At 38.4% G+C, this 17,903-nt stretch overlaps 1 protein-coding gene across 1 annotated transcript in view; it reads left to right on the plus strand.

Annotated features, from left to right (window-relative positions):
• Window positions 1-7,793: 7,793 nt before the first annotated feature.
• Window positions 7,794-17,903, plus strand: part of NDST3 (N-deacetylase/N-sulfotransferase (heparan glucosaminyl) 3) — a 63,350-nt gene continuing 53,240 nt past the window's right edge. The window contains exon 1 of the mRNA XM_009334910.1: window positions 7,794-8,774. Coding sequence (XP_009333185.1) covers window positions 7,794-8,774 — 981 coding nt within the window. The remainder of the gene's footprint in view (window positions 8,775-17,903) is intronic.

The following is a 17,903-nucleotide window of genomic DNA, read 5'->3' on the forward strand; positions in this document are numbered from 1 at the left end:
GTCCCGAGCGCCCCGCTGCGTGAGATGAGCGTTTTCGGGTTGGTCGGGTGGTGTTTCTTCGGGTTTTGTTTTGTTTTTCTTCTTTACTAGCGCACTCGGCATCTGCCTGCCTGGTGTGGTACCCACGCCAACCCTTCAGCTGGACGGGTTTTTTTTCCCCATTCTCCTCTCCTCCCGGGCTTCTTCTGTGCGACACTGTTGCCCTCTAGTGTTTGCGGACATTCGTCGATTGCTGTGTTGGGGAACAAAATCAGCCCTCGTAATGCAGTAATTATTAATAACTTCAGGTGTTCATAGCTACTTGGATTCCCGAAATCCCATGCAGAAATCGGTGTGTATTACTGCTCGTTTCAACCGTCACATGCAACCTTTGGGAAATGGCAGAAAACTTTTATATTATTTAATTCACTACTTGATGCGCTAGATAATTGCTTCAGGTTTCGGTGTGGTGGTTTTTTTTTCTCTTTGATAAAATGGCAAGTGGAAGAAATAGGGTTTCTCTCGCTGTCAGCATCACCACTCGGGTCTCTCAGAGGGAATGGCCATGAACTCTGCCTTATTAACTCTTTACAGTTGGCTCATGCTTGGCAGTTGTGGGAGAAAAGAGAGGGAGAAGTAATGGTACGGGCAGGGACAAGAGAATGTACCGTACATTTATCTTAAAGACCTTGGGCCAATCATTTAGTCTTTAGGTAGTGATGTTTCTGTAAGTGCTGAAAAATAATAGGATTTTTCTCAGAAAAATTGTGTGAGATGTAACGTGTTTTAAGATCTTCCGGTAGAAAGTATTGTATGAAGGTAAAGTAGTAATTTGAAGACCAAACCAAACTTCTGTACTCTGTTAAAGTCTTCCAAGCCTTCTTTTAAAGTATTCTAAAATACCATGTCAACTTCTGTACTCTGTTAAAGTCTTCCAAACCTTCTTTTAAAGTATTTTAAAATACCGTGTATTTAATCTTTATAAATACCTTCTAATGACAAATTCTGATGTGTGAATTCCTGTCCCGTAAGGTTCTGTAGTAATGTGTGAAGCAATACAGCATGGAGCTAAGGATAACATAGGTACAATAGAAACTGAAAAGTGCTGGCCCCAAGGACTTGAAAAAGCATATCTATCTACCAGAATTTTTGTTCTGCCTGAGCCATTCCCTTTTTTTAAAGGTACATGAGAGAATGTAAGCCCTTCAATATTCACACATTACAGGGTTTGTTATGTGATACCAAAGGGTCTCGATGACTTCCCTTGACAGTTCATGTCTCATATCATCATCTTTTCAAGTTGAAAATGTCTTCTTAATATGCAGTCGTAAGATCTCATTCTCAGCCTGGATTTGCTTGCCTGAGTTATTGCTGCTTGAATACTTCAGTCAGTAGAATAATGTTGTAAGGAGGGGTACTCAGTATTTGGAGACCAGTTTCATATTTTCATAATTGATTTAAAAAGCTGAGCGCTACTATCCATCCCAGGTTTGATTGTTTTAAATGCACTTTGCTGCTTCCTACCGTGTCGTGCGTATATCCAAAGATTTCCGTTTTAGTAACACTGATGTAATGACTTCAGAATACTTTAAGGTCATATTTCATAGTGGCTGGCCAAAGCAGGCTTTTATGTTCAAAGCAATTAAATAGCATTCTACTCAGTGTAGATTTAAATGCCCATATTAATATGCTGAACAATATGTCTTTTTTTTGTCCATTCTTCATTTAAAACTCATCCTTCATTTAATGTATCAGGAGTATGTCGCTAGCACTGTGGTAGCGTCCCGTTTGGTAAAGAGCAGAACCAGTATATAATCATGGGGATTATTAGAAGAGGAGAAAGAGATTTAAAAATACGTCCAGGTATATGTAACCAGACAAATGTAATATAGCTGAATAATGACTAGTTAGATGACTAATCAATCCCGAATTTGCTCCATTTTTTGGCAGTTCTTGATGAAAAGGATTTTTGTTACCCTTTAACAATATTTTTTGATGTCTGTATGTAAGTATGACCCAACTTGATTGTTTCTAATCAAGGGTCACAGTAAACAGTTGCCCTTGCTCAGGCTTGAGGTAAGACTAAACCAGATTTTTTTTTTTATTGGGCTTTGAAAAATGTGATTTGAGAGCAATTTCTCAGTTGCTTGTGGGTATTTTAGCTCAGCCCATTGTTTTAATCTTGCTAGTTTTGAACATAACTGAATACAAGAAAAATGTTTCTTGTAGTTTTAAGAATCTTACTGATAATTCATGATACAACTTTAATAGATTGTTTTTTTTACACAGTATGCAGTTTTATGTGTCTATCTTTATGTGGGTACCTGGTTTCCTATTTGAGCATCTATTCATTACCGTATGATGATGTGAACCCGAAACTGATATCATTTGGGGGTGTTGTGGTTTTTTTTTAGTTCCAGAAAATATAAACACCAATTATGAAATTGAATGGTCAGAACAACATTTCTTTTCAACTAGTGAGTCCAGAAAATAGTATGTTTTCGCTGTGCAGAAAAGCCAGTCGTACAAAGGCCACGGAAAGAAGGTGTGTGCACCGTGGAAGTCTCAGTGCAAAAAATAAACCAACGAGGGCACAGTGTTTGCGGGGTTGCCATGACACTCGCAGAGCAGAGACTGTCAGCGGCCACCCATGAGTCTGAGCCCAGGGACTGGGTTCCAGGCTGACTGCAAAGACTTCTGGGGAGGCTGCTTTGGTATTTATTATATAAATTTTACTGCCAGAAAACACAAAAATCGAGACTTACGATTTCACGTTCTTTATGTTCACTTACTGCATCTCTTTAATAGGCTAAGTCCCCAGCCAGTGTTTTCTCATGTAAGTATTTCCATTAGGGTTATTGTGCTGAAATGGTTTATAGAAGCCAAGAATTTGGTCACTTATGCTTTGCAATGAAACAACAAACTAAAGAAAGCTGCAAATGGTATGAACTCACCAGGCTCCTGATGGTGCAATTCAGCTCTTTTGAGTTCATCACTGTATTTGTTCTCTTCATCAATACTACCTTGTTAGTGAATTAAAAAACAAAACAAATTAAAAAAACCCAAACAAGCCCACAGTTGAAGATCCCTATTCTAATGCATCTGTTTCATGCTAGCTGTCGGAAGATACCTGTAATTGTGACTACCCAGCAGTACTGCTTAGAATTGTAAATCTTCTAATTAAAAGGTGATACTTCTTTCCTGTACCCACAAGATTTTCATGTGAACTAGTCTTGGGCTGCAGAAATCACTTCTGCTGTAGGTGAGAATGATATTGAGCCTTGCTGTATTCAGAATAAAATGCAAAACTTATTTCTATGACTCAGCTTTCTCTTAGCAGTATCTTCTCCTCCATAGTGAGTCCACAAGTTAAAAACAAAATTCTAAATATTCAAAGATGCTGATTTTCACATTAAGGAGGCATTTTGATACCTCATACTTGGAATGACACAGGTAAAAGGTTCTGGTCTGAATTTTCAGATGGTGGCATGAAAAGGCAAAATTCTGTAGGAGATCAAATGCAGATTCTCCTAAAATAATAAGGTTCTAGATAAAGAACAGTGAGGCAGCTTTTATTGCTTCAGGTGGTGGAAGAATACCATACAAATTATTTTATAGGTAGAACTTACTTCAAAATCACCTTTGTGGAATGTTGGGTTCGTATAATGTCTGACATGCGTTTTCAAGTGCTCTGAGACGTAGGTGGGACCATATCCTCCTTTCACTGAACTCCACATGACTCCATTGAAATTAATGAGCTAAGGCTGCTTATGTTTTCTCCGGGTCTTTTTCATGGTGTTTCATTGAAACAATACTAACAACCTTGAATTCTTGTGAAGAGTTTCTAGACTCTGATTATTTTTTTTCTTTAAGGCCTTTTCTTATACCTGGATATTTTTTTTTAATTGCAGTTCATCTATCATGGCTTCTTTTGTAAAATATTATATTCTTTTGTCATGAAAGTAAGACTCCATAAGTACTGTCCTGTTCTGAAATGCTGCTTCTAACGGCTTACCCACTGTTGATAAGTTCTGAATTATGCCCTTTTTCTGGTTTTACTGTTGGAGAAGGACCATTTTCCCTGAAGCCATGTCTGAAGTTGTGATCAAGGTCACTTTAGTGGTCTTGATAGGTCCCACAGTGTGTTGTGGGTGATGCACCCAGAAGATCTCTATACCACTGTCAAGTTCGGGGCGCGATGACTTATTTTAGCATGGTGCTGTAAGATACCGGTGGAATATCTAGCAAGTACTGTTGCTTAGAGTAAAATGCTGCTGTTCCTTTAGAAAAGCAACTGGACCTTGCCAAGGCTTTGAAACTATTTTGATATTATTAAATGCATGTTCTCTTTGTGGTTTTTTTTTTCTGTGTTCTTTTGAACTCTTGCCATGCAAAACAGTCCTTAAACAAGTGAAAATTATATAAGCATCAAGCTGATTCAAGAGAGCATGCATTTAAAACTTGTGCCTTATTCTGTTCCATTCCCCTTCCTTCCTGTCTTCAGTGGTGAGGACGCCAAGTCTGGCTGTGTCCTGCTGGGTCTCGGAGAATTCCTCACTCCTTAGAGTCAAACCTCACATCTGTCTTGGCATTTCCATCCACTCCTCCTTACAGCTGCACTCTGTAGCCCCAGGAGGTACCTGCAATTAGGAGCTAAGGATAAAATGACAGAGATTTTCTTGAAGAAAATAAAGGTTTCTGGACTGGCTCCAGATTTTCTGCTCCATGGAACTGCATTAGGAACCGTGTCCTTGCTGCAAATGTTTCAAGTGCTCCTGCTGCTTACTTTAGCAGCCCTTGCGTTGCAACCCTTCTGTAATATCTCATTCAAACAACTCTGTCTAATCGGCCCTTTCTCACCATGAGCTTAGATCACTGTAAATTTTTCCTGCTCCAGGCAGGATTCTTGGGTTCAGGTGACTGTCAGAAGCATCGGCTGGTAAAGAAAGAAACTTCTAAATCATGCTGCTGGGAACTTCCTCTCAACAGGACTTCGGTGGTTTCTGTCATAAGAATAGGGGTATTTTAGGGCCGTGTTAGAGGAGTTTAGGGCTAAAAGAAGCAGACAAGCATTGTACTTGTTGGTTGTGTGGTGGTTGACTTTGAATGACACAAAGAAGTGATTTCATTGTACTTTTATCAGCAAGAGTTCTGTTTTGCAGGCTTGCATCTCTTTTCTGTGTAAACCAGGTCTGAGCTCTATGCAGGGTAAGCCAGCCAGGTCTGTGGTTATTGAAGATAAGTAGGCGTATGTACAGCTTTTCTACAGAATGCAGTAGGTATTTATTTCGGCCACTAAAATTATGAGTTTCTTGGCATTCAAGCAGCTGAATTGGAAATGCAAAATGAAGGGAATCCTTTGTGTGTATAATGAAAAATCATCTGTCTGGAAACATCTCTCTAGTTTTACTCATTCAGGATGGAGTTCCTTCTTTGTCACCTGACTTCTTACCATATTAAAGAACTCTTTTCTGCTATCTAAACTGATATTCTTGAAGCTAGTGTGACAAGAATCAGACATCTCGATACTTAAAAATGTTTTTTGAGTTCTTCTAAAGGTACTTTCAAATTGTCGTTCGGTCTTTAAGTGTTCTTTAACTTCTTTTTGGATACACGCCTCTAGAAACTGAGAAACTGGGATTATGTTATTTTTGTCTAACACTGATTAATGAACCTATATGCCTGGGTGAAAGGCAAGTCTCTTGTCTAAAAGCTATGTGCGAGTCTTTGTGCAGCTGCAGGTAAGGTTCAAGGCTGGGTGTAAGTCCACCCAGAACAGAAAGGGTTAATAGACTGGTATCTGTGAGTAGAAGGTGAAGAGAGTAGAATATATCCAGAAAGCGGGCTTATCTGGTGAGATGCAGGTTTATAAGAGAATCTTAATTATGAATGAGATGGCTTACATGCGCTCGCTCTTGGTGCTTAATTTTGCTGTTTTGATAAATAGGATGCTTTGTAGTTTCTGTCTTTCCCCTTATCTCATTTTCCTACTCATCTATTTTGGCTTCGTGCTCATCATGGCGTTGGGAGGATCAATCTTTGGGATTTAATTAAAGTTGTTCAAGTTACATAGGTGCTGTTAAGTACATCATATTTTTTAACTTTTTTGAAAACCTGGAGTGAAAGGCCGCCTTCTTTACAATGTAGGATGAGGAGCTCTTGTCAAGCGGTTAAGTGGCCCAAGTACATGACATGTCGTTTGGTTTTGTCCGTTGTTAGTTTGTTGGGGGTTTTTTATAACTCCTTTCTCCCCCCCTTTCTTAATATGTAATTAATCTTTTATACACGTCAATTTCTTTTGGATCAGAAGCTGACCGTATTTCTTCTATCTGCTCCCTGATTCAGTACTGCAGGTTGTCAGCCATTCTAGGAATCCAAATTTCTAACAAAAACCCGGTAAACCTTAGAAAGTACAAAACATGGGATAAAGCTTGAGTAGATATAATTTGTTATCATGATCTCTCAAGAAAATTTGTTTCTGTCTATCTGTACAGAAAAGTTCATATTTGATATTGGTTATACTTGTGGAGGTTCTTGATATTCACTTTTTAAGCCCTACTTTATTAAAAAAAAAAAAAAACGAGCACGGAAGGATTAAGCGCTCAGTCGGGAAATGACCACAGTAACGTTACACACGTACCTTATCCTAGTCCTATTTACAAATGGGAATGGATGTGTACTGCTTTGTGAAGTTACAATAGCATGTTCTAGATCTTCATACCCGTAGTATTTTTCAAAATCTGCTTTTAACCTTCCTTTATAACTTATGGTACTTAATTATTTTATGCTTGACACATCGTTCAGTTGTTTTACTGGAAACTTTTGACAGCAATTGTACTGTTGGCTTGAAAAATGACTGCTTTCCTTAGGTACAAGTTAAAGCGTAAGTATATCCTTAGGTGATCTGCCTGTTAAGTTAGCTGTTGATTTATTACTCTCTTTTCTCAAATTTAAGAGCTGGATTATTTTATGCTTTTTTAATACAAAGAAATACAAAGTGCTTCCAGCAATTTGCAAAACAGTACACAATCCAGTAAAATGCTATTTGTTTTCTTCTACTGTTGCAGGAAAAAGTGTAGCTTTGTTTTAAAAATACTCCTATAATACATGTAATATAGAGTATATCAGTATGTATGTATACAACAGTTAAAATGTGCAAGTTTTGTTAAGAACTTCTTGGTTCTTCAAAGTTTAATAAAAGACAGAATTTGTTTAATCATGTAGAGTGATGTTCCCCCAGCTTCTTGGGGGTGGAAGGAGGAAGGTTATAAATTCTCTTCGGTATTTAGGTTGTCGGCAATTGTCGACTTGGAGTTAACTTTTATCTTTGGGTAAAAAATTTTCAGAAAAACAGTAAGTTCTTTGCCGCTGTATCTTGCTTTTCAGTGCCTCCTGTGTGTACCCTCTTTTACTTGATCCTCTGGGGTAAGGAGCCTGTGAGATTTAGAGACATTCAAATGCACGTGGCAACTAGTGGGAGCAGGAAGAGATAACGCTACTAATGCAAAATTAAAAAAAAAAAAACAACCCCAGAACTATCCAAGTTTTGAACTGTTCATTCCCAAACCTCTGTTTGGCAGTGATTTCTTTGCTTACCATTAGTTTAAGTGTGATGATACTTCACAAGTGTGATGCCTCAGTTAAATCTCTGATTTTCTTTTCTTCTAGGGTATGCCTTTTGTAAAGCTTTGTGGAAGATAGATGTGTGTGCTGCAATGGTGACATAAATATTTCAGAGGACTGGAACAAGTTGTTGAGAATCTGTGTTTGTTTTTAATGCTGCTGTCAAGAACAATCTAAGGCAAGTAAACAACATGAGTTTTATCATGAAACTTCACAGACATTTTCAAAGAACAGTTATTTTGCTGGCCACTTTTTGTATGGTGAGCATAGTTATTTCTGCGTACTACTTGTATAATGGCTACAAACAGGAAAATGAACTTTCTGAAATCTCTTCAGAAGTGGAATGTGGTGATCTTCAACTGTTGCCATACAAGCTGATGGAGATGAAGACCATGAAGCCTATTGATCCCCTGAGGACAGATCTTGTAGTGCTGGTGTTTGTGGAAAGTCAGTACTCAACATTAGGCCAAGATATAATAACAATTTTAGAATCTAGCAGATTTCAGTTTCACATTGAGATTGCACCTGGGAAAGGTGACCTCCCAGTGCTTATAGACAAAAATAAAGGCAAATATGCTCTCATAGTGTATGAGAATATTCTAAAGTATGTGAACATGGACTCTTGGAACAGAGGCCTTCTAGATAAGTACTGTATAGAATACGGTGTAGGTGTTATTGGATTTCACAAAGGCAACGAGAACAGCTTGCAGAGCTTTCAGTTGAAGGGCTTTCCTTTCCACGTCCACAGCAATCTGGGTATTAAGGACTGTTGCATTAACCCTCATTCCCCACTGCTCCATATGACTAAATCTTCTAAGCTTGAGAAAGGTCCCTTGCTTGGAAATGACTGGGCAGTTTTCCAGATTAATCATACAGCTTATCAACCAGTGATATTTGCAAAAGTAAAGACACCAGAAAACCTTTCACCACCTGCTGCTAAAAGTGCTCTCCATGCCACAGTAATTCATGACCTGGGGCTCCACGATGGGATTCAACGAGTCTTTTTCGGCAGTAACTTGAATTTTTGGCTGCACAAGCTGATTTTCATAGATGCCATCTCTTTCCTGTCTGGAAAGAAGCTCAGACTGTCCTTGGATAGGTACATTCTGGTTGACATAGATGACATCTTCGTTGGGAAGGAGAGAACAAGAATGAACACCAACGATGTACAGGTAAAGTATGTGCACAAACTAATGGTCATTACAGCAAAGTGCCATTTTTTTCATCTTAAAGTGAACAGTTATTAATAGTTGGAACTCACAAAGGATGCAGATCAGTAAGTAGCAATGCAACCTGTTTGGGCCTGGAGAGAGAAGCCAGTCTGTCTGGCTTTGAGTAGTCACTGATTCCAGGTATAGCAGTTCCTTCAGCCTCCAGGCTGGAGGGGAGTCCGTGCAGTGTCGCTTGTACCTGTACTAGAAAAGAATGTAAGATTCTTTTGTCTTTTGTCAGACAACTCACTGGTTACTATCACTTGTTTTCTCTCAAGTGACACGCAAGTGCCTGCTGAGCTAAGTTCTATAAACAGGTTGGTGGGCACCTCTGAATTCCATTCCCCTTACTGTCTATGGAAAATAGTCCATAGAAATAGGAAAAAGGAATTACTTAGCAACTAGTTGTCTTTAACTGATAAAGAAAAGGGAGTAAGAGTGGTAGCGCTTTCACAGGCACCGCACCCCACCCAACACACACAATTCTAAACATAATTGCAGAGTATTTAACTCTCTAGTCTGATAATAGCTTCTCTCTAAGCACATGCTTCAGTGGCATTTGAAAACAGCACAGGACTTCAGGGCTAGACCCAAGAGCTATTCATATGTAATGTGCATGTTGCTAGTCTTACAAGCGGGAGGTAAATGTAGTGAGCAAAAGTAAATGTCAACATAAATTTTGAGGAATAGACTGGATTATTAGCTGTTTGAAATAGGTTTCAGATGTCAGGAGTTGGTTGCAGCGTTTCACCTTTCTTATCTCTGTTTTATGGCTCTTGCTTACGAGCAAGGTTTGTGTTAATATTGGTCTTAAAAGCTTGTTCTGTCGCTAAATGACGACAATTTCCATTTTAAGATTTTAAGCTGTACATTCCTGAAGGTCATTTTTCACTCTCTATTGTGCTGTTCAAGTGAGGTGGTAGTTATGGGTCAGTAGAAGAAACATCTTACCATTATTTCTTGCTGTATACCTCGCTTTCTTTTTGTGAAGAGTGTTGTTACAAAGCAGGTAGTTAGAGATCACCTTCCAAAACTGATAATTGGTCTAGAAGCTAAAAATCTGTAAGATGCTGATTGTTGCCCTGTTTGTGCTAAAAATAAGGGAGAATGTTTTGTTAGAACTTTCATAATGGAAAGAGGAACTGGGAAAAGGAAAGTGTGTGCAGTTGATGATAATTTTTGTTTCATTTTTAACTAGGTTTTGGTTTTTTCAGTGTTAATATATTTGTCCAGCTGCAGTAACCTGCATATATTGCTTCCTTAAACAAAAGGTTTGAACTTGTAGTTACACTTTAATTTGCTTTAAAATTGCAGCATACACTCTTTTCCAAAAGATTCTCTGCCCATGCAATTATAAATAAAATATACCTCCTAGATAAGTAGGTGTTTTCCTTATGCAAACAAATTGCATGGGAGGGAGCTGGAATAAAGGTGAAACTCAGTAAGTGGAGTTTCTGTGTAAAATATGATGGCGGCATTTGAGTTAGGTGGGTGAACATGCTTCAAGAATCTCCTAAGTGCAAACTCAAATTGCAGGAAAGAAATAAGGTCTGACCTGCATCACTGGCAAAATTGTTGTTCTGCAGAAGCAGCAGTTTCTGGTAACAAAATATGTAAAATAAAGCCTGAATAAATCTCTCACTGGGTTGTGCAGTAGCAGTTTGAAACAGTATGTTTTGTATTGTTTCTCTTTGAGTGACACCTTAGGATTGTCATTTTAGGATAAGTTAGGATGATTAATTACCAGAATTACTTACCAGAAACAGGAGGCTATTGAGACAAATCTGATTAAAGCAGATACAAAAGGATAAGCTGTATTGTTTTGGGAGAATAATTTGCAGTATGTCAGAATGTTATCTTCCCAAAATAAAACTGTCAAATTAAATAGAAATAATATCAAAGTGGAAATAACTTTTAAGTAGGATAATTTCATTTATACAGAACTGTGTACTGAAACAGTGGAATCTGGAAAAGTGTTCTGTTCTGATTCTTCATCTACTTAGTTAAAATGTTCTATTAAACATGTTGTTAGGGCTGTCAGATGCAATGCGTCTTCGTTACTATTAATATCAAAGGAGTTATCCTCTGTGGCACAATGACGTGGAAGGAATGAAATAAAATCAATTCACGGTAGTTGAAAATCCATTATTGTAAGGTATATTTGCAGATAAATGACATCCTATTAAACAGGAGTGTTTTACTGAGTTCTGCTGCATTGACTGTGACAGAATTGTGCGCTGCAAGTGTGAAAATAGGTTGCTAAATGTAGGCTATGTATAATTTCAGTACTCAAGATTATCTCATTTCTGCTAAGCTTACATTTTAAATACGAGCAATAGAGAATTGGGTGTAATGTGTTTTTGTGTTTTAATTTTGTTTGACATGTCTCCTACTTAATACTTTCTGGATATACTTGCATCTGGTAGGACTGTGAGCTTGCTGAGAGTAAGGTGAACGTTTCTACATGTGCTCTATTAATGCAAAGTAACCTAAAACACTTCAGAAAGCTCCCAACATCGAGAGAACATCCAGGGTTGGTTCTGCCCGTTCCTCTGCATAGGACAGAGTTCAGAAACTGGAGGGTTAATGCAGAACTGATAGCAAAAATAATCACTCATTAACGATTCATTACCTAACTCAAGAAGGCAGCATTTGTCTTGGGTCTTCTGAGACAAAGGCATCTCTCTGTTGAGTGCATAGAGAACCTAGATTCGCTTTAGAAGGACTGATTGATTAAGCCCCTAAAATTCAGGCACAACTTAGGTGAGCAAGTTGAAAGCTGTCTGTACTGTTCTTTCTTCTTAAGAGTTTAAATAGAGGGCCATCATAACAAAAGATATTCCGTAGGATTGAACAAGTACAGGGTAGTTGTTACACTGCAATTCACAGAATTGCAGAATGGCTGACGTTGGAAGGTACCTCTGGAGGTCACCTGGTCCAACCCCACTGCTCAAGGAGGGCCATGTCCAGGCGCCTTTTGACTGTCTCCCAGGAGGGAGATCCTGATTGCATGTAAGATCAGGTTTTCAAGAGAATTTCTTCTTCAGATACCTAAATGACATTTACAAAGTGGCCAGAATAGTTAATATTTGGACGTTAGGCTAAACTGCCCTCCTCTTTAAAGTTTATGAATTGGAGTTGAGTACTTACAAAAATTGCTATCATAAGGTTAAGTGGTAATTTTTTATTAGTATTATATATTGACCTCAGAAGAGGTCAAGTCAAAAGCAACCCTCTAAAATGAGTGTCTTTGCCTCATGTTTAAAGGTGCAGAAGAAGTGGTGGTACTTCAGTTTGAGTATTTATAGTGTCAGGCACACGAGTGTAAGAGCCCTTCTGAAAATTTTTTGATTCATCAACCTAAATCCTGTAAAACTAACAAATGGTTTGTTTTATTAAACAGATGAAGTTTATTCTAATTCCACCACAGCTTCTTCAATTAAAAAAAAAAAAAAAAAAAAAAGACCCAAATGACTTGAAATGGTACTTCAGATTTTTAGGCTACCTGTTTGTTACAGATTTGCCTGTTACTGTATAAAATCTGGACTGATAGAACATAGTTCTTCAGTGTAACATACTGAGTAGCTGTCAATGTGCATCAACAATAACTATCGGTCTTCATATTTATTTACTTTATCTTCCTCTGGTATAATAGAAATAATGGAAGAGAATGTTTTCATAGCCTAATGGCCTCCTACTTTGAAAATAAGCTTGGTAATGTCATCTCAATGTTCATTTTCAGTAACTTCTTTTCTCTCCTAATGTCTGTCAGGCAGGAGGGACCGTTGTGCTGTTGACAGTGTTATATTTTATTCTCCTTGTGTCTTTTAGAAGATGAAGAGACCGTGCAGTGCAAATAATTCATTTAAATGGACATACAGAGAAAATCTATCTAGATATCCACAGAGTAAGTTTATCTCAATAGACCGTGATTGTCCTGGCTGACGGTCTACTAATTTAATATCTTTTTTTGTTACAGTTACTCTGTGTGAAATTTTTATGGCTATAAAGTGCTGAGATTTTTCCAAGGGAAAAGCAGCTGATAATAGGGGGAACACTAAATATGATTTTTTTTTTTTTTCCTATTGACAGTTTGTGCAGTGCTGGTGGTCTAGGCAGTAAGTTGGTCTACCTTTTCCTTCATTTCCCCAATACGTGCACTTTCTGTATTTCCTTGAGAGTTGATCACATTTTCAAAATGAAAAATTAGAACCCTGTGAAATTATTTTTTCCAAATAATTAGCTGTGTGATCTCCTCTTGGCTGTCTTTTCCTTCGTGTGCTTTTCAGAAGAGACCTTTTGAATTGAAGTCAGGATGGGGATCTCTTCACTTTCTTCATGTAAGCTTAATCTTTTTCTACGCTTGTAATTATTCTTTTATAATTGCCAAGCAAAAAGCTTCGTATTAACCATATCTATTATTGGGAGGGGGATGATGTATCTTTTTTTCTCGTTCTATTTTGTGAGTGCTGAGACAATGCATCTGTTAGTATATGTGCATTGAAATGGACAATACGAGCTTGAATATGCAGTCTTTTGGCATTAGAGTCATTGAAGAATCGGACAAAAAAAGCTATCCTCCTTGTGTATCATCTGTGCCAACCAGCGTTCTGATAATGGAGAGGATTTAGCCAGAAAGAATAAATTTGTAGCATTTTAGTCTCCATCACTTGCACAGTCTGTCGTCTTGCCCAGATTTTGAGGTTTATAATGTAGACATCTATATCGGAGCTAGTGCTCTAACTTTCCATAGTAGACAACGCAGAAAAATTGCTCATCTTTAGGCAGGACTGGTTAAGTGAATTGCACCTTAAAAGTATGTATTTGTTTCTGTTGTTCATAAAATGCTTCTAGAGTGACTAAGTTAAAATATAAACATTTGCCTTTGGTCAGATCAATCTTCTTCCATGTTCCAAAGCCAGTGCTGTCACTTTTTTGTTATTTCCTTAGTGCGTTGGTGACCTAATCTTTCGTTTCATATAATATAATTTTGTTTAGTAACAGATTTCTCCCCTAAGAGCTAATTGTTTATTCACTATATTACAAATTCGTCCACGTTAGTCAGCACAGCTTAAATTACTACAATTGTTTAAAACCCATGAAGTGTCTTTTCACCCTGTGTAGCATATGTGGAAAGAACCCAAAACTTCCCATGGTAAAGCATATCACTTGGATAAAAATTTTAAAAATACAGTGGCATATCTTTTCAGTTACTCTTGCATAAGAACGACCTAAATATTTGCCTCAGAAGAGAGGCTTAGATCTATTTTGTGTTAAGGCCAAATGACTAAAAGGTGCAGAAAGCCTGAACTGTCAAGACACAGGATGGTTCCTGTCACAGGAGGAAGTCTAATTCTGTAAGTTAATTGCTTCTTTATCTACAGGATCATGTAGAAGGTTATCAGTAAAGAAATGATAGATGTGTCATCAAATGTTTCAGTTGCAGAACCACCAGAGATACTCACGTCTGTTTGGTTGCACTGAGCCGTAAATCTTTCCTCTGGGGAGATTCAAAAAATCTTTTTAATCACCTCTTTAAATAACATAATGAATTAACTATTCAGAACTTTTGTTCTGATTAATCATTTTACATTCCCGATCCATTAGTCATAGTACCTTTATGCCGTTGTTCAATGTGCTTACTCTGTGTGTACATACATTCTTTCTTAATTTGACCTGAAGATCCTAAGGTATTTTATATTGATTTGGCTGAAATAATAAGCAAAAAGCACATTCTGTTCTTAAAAAGAGGCAAAAAAAAAAGAATATTATTAACTGTGGTGTTTCTGTAGCTGTCTGATGCCCTAGGAAGACTGATTTAACTTCTTGAGCTAATTTTCCTATACAGTAGTGTGGAATATTATGCACTGTGAGGCAGAAGAAATTAGAATTAGATCTCAGAACTAAAATATAACTTTAAAACAAATTATAAAAATGGTTTTGTGTGTTTTATGGGCTGCTACCAGCATATAGAATGCTTTACCAGTCAGTCATCTTAACATTTAACTTCTAAAAGCAATTTGGTTTATGTAGCGACTTCTGTGAATTTTAATCTAGTAAGATTGACACAACTGCTGCTCAATACAGCCCAGCTTTTGTTCTTAAAAGGAGTATACTGGTGTTTGAAACAGAAAGCTGGATAAAGTCCTCGACCAGAAGAGGGTGGCTGTGGAGAGGTGACAGGGACGCAGGAGAGCTGGCTCTGCCCTTGGGTACAGCACTTCTGGGACTGCCAGGGCAGTGCTGAGAATTCCATGCGTGCTTCGTCCTTCTGTTCTGCACCTGCGTAGAGCTACATACACCCAAACCCCATGGAATAAGCTTGGCACCAAGATTAATTTTACAGTTTATCCATGGTGTATGAAGACAAAAACCTTGCGTGGTAACTGTGTGTCTAATAATAGCCAAGCTCCACATCATATTTCTGTGAACTGCCAGACAAACGGAGAGGAAGCTACCTTTTTTGGGTGTTGGAATGCCCCTGGTCCGTGTTTTATGTTGATATGCATATAGGTATTATATGTGGGAAGGACTGATGTTCAGAAACGTTTGCACACACAACGCTGCCTACCTCCCTGGGGCTGTGGGATGAACATGGCCCGCCGTAGGAAATCTGTAAAGAGAGTGTGTATGTCAAACAGCAGCGCTGGCGTACTCCTCTGGAGCTACACAAGAAGCCGTACCTGTGCCAAAATGGTAACCGCGTTTGCCCATTCTTGCTAGTTGGCTTAACTATCTACATCATTCGTCTACACAATACTTCTCAGGCACAGCAGCTGTAAAAAGATGCTGTGTATCTAAGCCATCTTGTTCTACATTGAAAATGTGAAAGAAAGTGAACACAGATTGACCAGTGGATCTTCTTTCTAGCACAGAGTCAATTCCTGTTGGCAGTTTTAAGTGTGAGGAGGCTTATACTGCCAGTGCTGTGTCGGCTATGAGGAAACCAAATTTCCTGTTAGTTCAGTGTTTTTCGTTAGTTCTACATTTGCTGGACTTGTCTTGTTTGGTTTGTCGGTGGTGTGTTGGAGTTGTTGTTTTTCTGAAAAATGAATTTTTGGAAAAATAAAGCAGTTGGATGTGGTAGTCCTTAGCTCCATTGAACCTAGGAGAGGCATCTGGTCCTAGACATAGAATTTTACAACTCAGTATTGATGTGCTGCAGCCTTTGAGGCCTTTAGCAAAACAGTTTAAGTTTTATTCTAAAGGAGGATAATAGTCTATATATCTGTTTTCCTACTTGTTTATGCACCTGGGCCTAAAAGATGCCAAGTATTTTCTATTCCAAAGGAATCCTGTGGAAGTTCTGCACATTCACAAGTGTGCACAGTCTGCACTTCAGAAGTGTCTCACGTGGGGGGGTTGGGTCAGGAGAGTGGTAGTGCCCCATGCTCCCTCATTTGTATTTATCGACTGCTAAGAAACTGCTAAGTGCAGAGCTCTCTGGAGCATTAAGAGAAAAGATATCTCAGAAGGACAAGGCAGATCACTAATCATAAAATTGTTCATAGCAATTTTTTTTTCCTTCTGCTTAATTTTGCAATGCTGGAGTAACCGAAACTCTTCTCTCTTTTTTTTTTTTAAACTTATTTAAAAACTGTGACACTACGCACTTTCATGCAGACCTAAATCTTGAAACAGTGATTTTTCAAGGATTGCGCCATCTCCTCCTGTTATGAATTCAGTGGCAGGGAACTAAGAGAAAAGAAATCCATCTCAGTTGCAGCTTTTTTAATGTCAAAGAGGCTGCAGAAACTGCTTCTCGGCATGGCAAATCCCATGAGATCCTCGAGGGTGATGAGAATGATTTGCTTCAAGCTCTTCTACCCCAGCACCAGATTTGACTATTGGTTACACACGCCCTGGTGCTTGGTCTGTTTTCATGATAGAATCAAAGTAAGGAAATCATGGCTTCTGTGAATCCACTGTTGATTTCCCAAATAAGTAGATGGATGTAGTATGGATAGTACTATGGATGCAGTCATCTGCATATTTCCAGAAAATTACAGTAATTTTTTTTTTTTTCATTTTTTAATTCCCCATATTTCTCTGTAGTGGTGAGTACTTTGCTATCCTTAGGGTGAAGGAACTCTCTTAACAATCGTGTCTGCCTTCTGACTCCTGTTCTCAACGGAGTTGTGTGATTTAAGAGCTATTTTATTGCAAGCTTCAGCAATTACACTCATCAGAGATCAAGTGCGCTAACTGAATACTTTAACACTGTTTCTGCTTTTTCCCTTGACTTAGTTTATTATGCAGAGATACCTTTACACTTGAGCATAAGGCTTCCCTTCCAAAGAAATCCACACAAATACCTATGTCCACCCAGTGTGCCCGCCTTCAGTTTTGGTTCACAGCCATGTGGTTAGCAAGTTCTGTCTTCCTCTCTCTTCTCAGAAACTTTAAGAATGGACATTATTATTTTCATGGATGAGATGAAAATGCATGTGATTCTGCACGCTTTGAGTATTGTCAACATAACCTAAGCTCAGCTCTGTTTGGGTTGATCTGTCTGGCCGCGAAAGCAAAACCTGCCATTCCAAAATTTATGAAGTAAGTGAAATGTGTGTCAAGACACGCTGAAACCTTAGTGTACACTGTAAGATGTTCAAATCTACTGGATAATTTGTCTCCACTGAAAAAGCTTTTTCAAAGTTTAAAGATTGCTGTTTTAAAAGCTGCCTGTTGTTCACTGAGTAACAAAGTTCAGAGAGCAAAAGAAAGAAGGAAGTTGAGAGAAGGCACTTGCTGGGTGTAGGTGTTAGGAAGTTAATGCACCAGACCTGGGGCAGAGTTCTAGCTCTGTCTGCGGCACGCCTGGAGGCATAATTAAGAACAGTTATGTGCTGAAACTGCCTTCCAGCCTCCTGGCAGTGTATCCCTCAGCTGTCCTGTCAGTCCCTCTCTTTCCTTAGGTTGCAAGCTCTCTTGGTCAGAGGCTCTTTTTGTTCTGTGCTTTTTGTTCAAAAAGCACTTTGATAATACAAATAATAATAATGCAACTACAGCTTACCACAGAGCTGTACAGATTCATCACCGTACTAGCGGCTGCTGCAAGGTTTATTCTGGGCTTTTTCAGATGACAAGTTA

This window comes from Pygoscelis adeliae, unplaced genomic scaffold (genome assembly GCF_000699105.1).
Source record: "Pygoscelis adeliae isolate BGI_AS28 unplaced genomic scaffold, ASM69910v1 Scaffold31, whole genome shotgun sequence".
NCBI classification, from domain to species: domain Eukaryota; kingdom Metazoa; phylum Chordata; class Aves; order Sphenisciformes; family Spheniscidae; genus Pygoscelis; species Pygoscelis adeliae.